Source organism: Populus alba, chromosome 1 (assembly GCF_005239225.2).
Source record: "Populus alba chromosome 1, ASM523922v2, whole genome shotgun sequence".
In the NCBI taxonomy this organism is placed as follows: Eukaryota; Viridiplantae; Streptophyta; class Magnoliopsida; order Malpighiales; family Salicaceae; genus Populus; species Populus alba.
The window spans coordinates 6,807,993-6,813,992 of NC_133284.1; the positions used below are offsets into that span (position 1 = coordinate 6,807,993).

Sequence of the window (6,000 nt, forward strand, 5' to 3'; positions counted from 1 at the left end):
AGACATCGCCGCGTTGAACTTTAAAAATTTAATGAAATGAAAAGACACATCTTGATTTTATAGGAAAATTCTTATTTAAGAATTTCTCATTTATTATTGTAGACTAAAACATTTAATTAGTCAATAAAAATAAATAATATAATACGAAACTAAATTACATAGAAAAATACATTTTCATTCCTTAAACATTGTACTTAAAACATACTATATTGTTGGTTTTATTTTAAATTACTGAGATTGTTTTTTTGTTTTACTTTTATGGTCTTGTATTATTTCTGACACTGGTATCAATAAACCGAGTCGGCATCATACATGGGAGAACAGGGTAACGCATCCCACTCCTGCAGATGGAAATTGTGAAACAGAGTCGGCAGTCGCTGAGTTCTGCAAATCTTAGCTGCAGAATTGAGATATCAATCCGTACTAATATCATGGAGAAACATTTGCCCTTTGCATAACAATCATGGAGAAAAAAACATCACTTCTTAATCACCTACCAAACTTTAGATGCTATTTTCAGATCTTTCAAATGCATATACGATTAGAACAATGGGATGATTCCAATGCCAAGCTTTCAGCTGCCGTGAACTTAAAAACTATTGGCTATAGAAAAGCCGAACTTGCAGCATCTATATATGGTTAAGTTACATTTAACTTAGCATGAACTCATGCACCATGCACCATGCACCATGCACGAGTCTTCTGGTTACCGAGTTGTGAACGCATCACATCATTCTACCACATAATTAGGAGCCACAACCAATATCCTATCATCTCTTGATGACGACTGCCTTGCACCATCACCCTCTGCTTCTGGTCGGCTGCCATCATCTACCACAATCAAAAAGCCTTCTCTCCGAATCAAACTCTGCAATATAAACATTTGTCCCGTCCAATATATTACTCGCATAGAACTTCTAAAATATATTGGCGAGAGTCAAGATATTTTAGTTTTACCTCTATAATGGCTTTGATTTTGGAAGCTTCATTCTTTGCTTCCTCCAAGGAACTGTAGCTATTTTTCTGATTTTGTTGATCCACATACCATCTTATCAACTCTCCCTGCCTCATTCCAGCCAGCCCCGTCCCTGAAATTGGTAGCAGAACATGCCTCAGACAGTATATATGGTGAATAAAGGAAAGGGCCTACCGGTTCATTACAATCTATTGGTTCGTCACTATTGCACAGATCATTACTGTACAATATGCATCTAGGGTCCAACTTACAGTGCTATCATTACATAGGTTTTTTTTTCCAATCAACATCATATAGGTTAGGCCCTCAAGCAAAATTAAGAAAATATATAAATGCTTCGAGGTGAAAACCTAAATTGTAATGATAGCATCAAAAATAGACCAACTCTAAAACATAAATATCATGTAACATGAACGAAAGGGGTCTTGCAGTTTACCATCTCGCATCACAGCTTCTTCATGTTGTCTAAGGCGCATGACCAGTGCTTGTGTAACCCTCTGAAAGTATTCTTCACTTATTACAAGTTTTTTCCCCAGTCGGCTAGCAGAAGCCGCTCCATTTTCTGTGCAATCTCTGTAGTTTAGTGAAAAACTTGAATAAAAAAAATATAAATAACTTAGGATATAAAAGCCTACCTGTGTTTTCTGAAACTGGGTCAGCATCAGCATTGCTTGGCTGGGCATCACCTTGACTGGGACCATCATTTCCACCATCACCACCATCACCATTTGCTTCTTGAAACTCAGATAGATCAATCTCGCTTGACTCCACACTACAAGCACAGCAAAAGGCACATATTATAATTATGAAAGACTTGAAAAATCAAGAAAGATGTCAGCACTTTTCCAAATTTTCTTGCCTGATTATGGATGTTTTCAGCAATTTGACTGCTACACGAACATGCCGTGGTTGTACCTGTGAAAAACTTATTTGTCTCAGATCTAAGTTGAAAATGCAATGAATGCATATCGATCTCAAGATGCAAATGGCAAATTAGAAACCTGAGTTTCCAAATGACTTCGAGCAATGGCCTCAGACAGTCTGATCAGTGCCTCCAGCTGCCTAACAGTCATTCGATAAGCAACTCTACTCCCTGGAGTTGTATCACCTTTGCGAAGAGCAACATAAGAATCCACCAACAGTTTTCTTGCTTCGGAATTAAGCTGCATCAAGATTTAGGTCTGCTAAAGCATGGCTAGGTACAGTGAAACAATTCTCAAAACATAGTCATTGGTGTGTGCACGTTATATATTTAGGTATTTAACATCAAACCTTTGGTTTCAAGGTTTTTGCATATGTAATGTATCGTTTTATCTGAGCAGTTGTGAATGCAGGAGAAAGAGCTTCTTCATGCTTTTGATGAACTCTTACAATGTGGTGCGCAATGTGGTAATCAGTTTGATCATCTGGATCATCAATCATCACATATACCAGATCAAACCTTGAAAGAATTGCAGGAGGGAGAGCCACATTATACTGGACAACAACACTTGGAAACAGTTAGTCTGGGGAAAAAAAGAGATCTAACTTGATAAAACAGGTAATGGCATAAAAGAGTCAGCTTGTAGTTATTCACATGGCTTTAAAATCAGGCGAAACAATTTCTCACCTTGAGCGGTTTAGATTTATCATAGCGTCCTCCAGCAGGGTTAGCTGCAGCTAGAATTGATGTTCGAGCATTGAGTGTCGCTTGTATCCCAGCTTTTGTGATGCTTATTGTCTGCTGTTCCATGGCCTCATGAATTGCAACCTTCATGTTCATTTAGATTGATATCAGAAATCACTATTAGAAATCTCAAGTTAGACTTTAATGAAAGAAAATTACCTGATCTCTAATATCCATCTTGTCGAATTCATCAATGCAACAAATGCCATTGTCAGCAAGCATCAATGCACCAGCCTGAGAAAAAAAAAAGAACACTAATCAGAAAAATAAAAGATCAAAGATTTAAAGTTGCAAAGAAATCATGAATGCTCAATATCATGTGTCATTTCAAAACTGCTGTCATTGTCATTCTTAGAGAGTACGGCAAGGGACACTAATCTAGACCAAACTTCAAGATGATGCTTAGTAACTGCTTGAATCTAGATAATCATAGTGATGCAGGTTCTTCCAAAAGAGAAAGGGTATTGATCTTTGCTGTACAGATCCACTGATTCTCAGCCAACAAAAAGGTGATGACATCATGTAAATGCTACCTCGATACAAAATTCCCCAGTTTCTGGTTCTTTGGCCACAGATGCTGTCAGCCCAGCAGCAGATGATGATTTTCCAGATGTGTAGACAGATCTTGGAACTATACCTGAAGCATACCTGCAAGAACAGACCCATATAAACAAACGCCTCCCTTGCATAGACTTGAACAAAGAAGAAGCAGAAGAATCACATATTAAGAGTAAAAAGGCAACATACTTGAGAAACTGAGATTTTGCACAGCTGGGATCACCAACAATACAAACATTGATGTCCCCCCTAAGGTTAATACCCTCGTGAGTGAACTTGTGAACGCCACCCAAGAGCATGAGCAGGATTGCACGTTTGATATCTTGGTGACCAAAAACAGTTGGAGCAATGCTATCAACAATCTTATTGAAGAAATCAGGAGTGTTTCTCATTCTTTGGATTTCATCTAGCTCCTCTGTCTGTCAAGTAAAATGAAGTGAGAAAACTCTGGTATATTACTCTAACCACATATATCACAACATGAGCATGACCCTCAAACATGACACGGTTCAAATGATATTACATTTATCTAGAATGTCAGTAGCTAATATTATCATAGGGTTAGTGTAGTGTGAAGATATGGCTATATGAATTAGAAGTCAGGGCATAGAGAATTAATAAAAAAAAAAAAAAAAGCAGAAATAGGACAACTGACCGTGAATTGCTGGTTATCATCTTCATCGACAGCCTTTTTTCTATTCATGATGTCAGTATCCCTTCTGCCATCACAAACCTAAACAAGGACACATTTATGAATCACGAATAATTGTAATACACATACATCATGGCCAAACATTAGGTATCAAGCAAGCCATGCTGTAGACCAACCTGCACTGAATTAGCTATAAATGCAAGGCGATAAGAGAGGTCTCTCACTCCCAATGCTCGGAGCCCTCTAACACCTTCACCACCAACAGCAGAATTTTTAAGCTGAGAAGATTCCCGGCGGCATTCTGCTCTCTCTCCAGGGGATGCCAATGCCAATATATCAGGTACAACAACCACAGTGCCTGTAAAAATGACCCTGGAAGCAATCAAAGTTTGAAGCCAAATTACACACAAAATCCAACATTTACTTCAAAGAGAAAAGAAACACTAGAGATAACCAGAGTAATTAACACATAAGAATATCTTACGTGTCACCAGCTCTGGCCTTTTCAACAATATCATGGCGAACAATAACATCCAAAGATCTGGGAAGGGAACCGGCAGGAATCTCTTTAGAGGTTTCCTGCATTCTCACCCTCTGCCAGTCAGCAAATTTGCTCTCTTGCCTAAGCAATGCCCATCTCATTTTATTGGAACATGTCGCATTGGCACAAATTGTTGGCTGCAAAACTCGCAATTCCATCAACAGGTTTAACAATTGGCATCAAACAAAACATAAAACTTGAAACTAAAGTTGCAATACAGAACTAATGCACAAACTGACCTCAGTATATTTGAATTGCTGTTCAACATTCTTGACAACACCACCACATTCCAAACACCTAAAAGTTCCTTGCAAAAGCTCCGGCCTTACCTCACTTGTGCGAGTCACCACTCCGGTTACTGACACAAGTTTCCCAATTTCCGCTGTTGTTAGCTCTCTTAATCTGTAAACAAGGTAGCCCACTACACAATTGAGGGAATAATAACAATAATTTACTTTGTTCTTTTTCATCAACTGAGGCAGTGATTACTAGAACAGTGTATATAGAATCAGCTATTTAAGTAAGGGATTCATTAAACCCGTCAACAAAAATAAAGGAATATTATACTGGAAAAAAAAACATTAAGAAAATAAAGTGAAGAATTACCTCATGGAAAAAGGGATATTAAAGAAAGCAACATTGATGTCCTTGTTAGGATTATCATCAGATATAAACGTTGAGCTCAGCTCCATCACAAACCTCTTACACGCATTCTTCAAATACGGCTCAAACCTAATAATCGCCATCATTATTAAACAAAATCAACAAAAATGGGGATTATGACTACGCCTTTCTTAAACAGATTTCAATTCAAATCATTTCTTTTTGTATACCTAAAGTACTCGTCAGCGATGGCTTTTTGAAGAACATCATTAAAAAGCATGACATGGGAGAAATCAATGAACATCGTTGTTGATTCGTTCGCTTTCATTGCTTCAATCTCAGCATCGTAGTACGGTTCTCCTATATTACGATTTTGTCCATCTAATCTAAAACTGCTCCAAACAAACCAAAAATGAAAGAAACATTTCAATAAAACATTATAGTAACTCGTTTTTTTTCCTTAAATTAAATATATATGTATATATAACCGAGATAAAAATAGGAAAAACCCAAACCTAACCTAACCTTTTGAGGAAGTCGAGGAAAATGTTCTCAACACGGACTGCTTTCTCGTCGACGAAGTAGCGGCCGAATGCATCCATTGTTTAGAATTTGAAAATGGGTTTCTGTAGTGGAAGAGCTTTAGTGGGTTTGTGTTCGATGGCGGAAACAGGCAAGGCAACGCAAATTACTTTATTATGCCCTCCTGTTTGGCGGGAAATCAGTGGAGGGGTTAGCTCTTTCGCGCCAGAATTGCGTACGATATGGGCCGGATTCAGTTTATTATTAGGCTTTCTGATGGCCCGATTCGTAATGGGCTATGCCGTTATTTTACGTTCGTGGTTAGGCTTTCTAATGACACTGTGTTTACCTATTAAAATATTTGACAGTCTAAGTAGTTTCGTTTTTTAATATATAAGAAAATTAATTAAGGTTTTTTTTAGAATGAATTATGTGACTAAATGTTGAACTATATTGCAAGTTAGTTATTTAATATGATTACT

The 6,000-nt window shown here is 37.5% G+C and overlaps 1 protein-coding gene across 1 annotated transcript; it reads right to left on the minus strand.

Annotated features, from left to right (window-relative positions):
* Positions 1-432: 432 nt before the first annotated feature.
* On the minus strand, positions 433-5,678 carry LOC118042330 (DNA replication licensing factor MCM6). The gene is made up of 18 exons (XM_035049981.2): positions 5,522-5,678; positions 5,227-5,388; positions 5,000-5,125; positions 4,633-4,795; positions 4,337-4,530; positions 4,029-4,224; positions 3,856-3,933; positions 3,390-3,619; positions 3,176-3,290; positions 2,802-2,876; positions 2,586-2,726; positions 2,249-2,452; positions 1,978-2,139; positions 1,836-1,891; positions 1,612-1,748; positions 1,413-1,538; positions 958-1,088; positions 433-868 (listed from the first exon to the last, which is right to left on the minus strand). The coding sequence occupies exons 1-18, from the start codon at positions 5,596-5,598 to the stop codon at positions 731-733; spliced, it is 2,511 nt and encodes an 836-aa protein (XP_034905872.1). The 5' UTR covers positions 5,599-5,678; the 3' UTR covers positions 433-730.
* Positions 5,679-6,000: the final 322 nt, after the last annotated feature.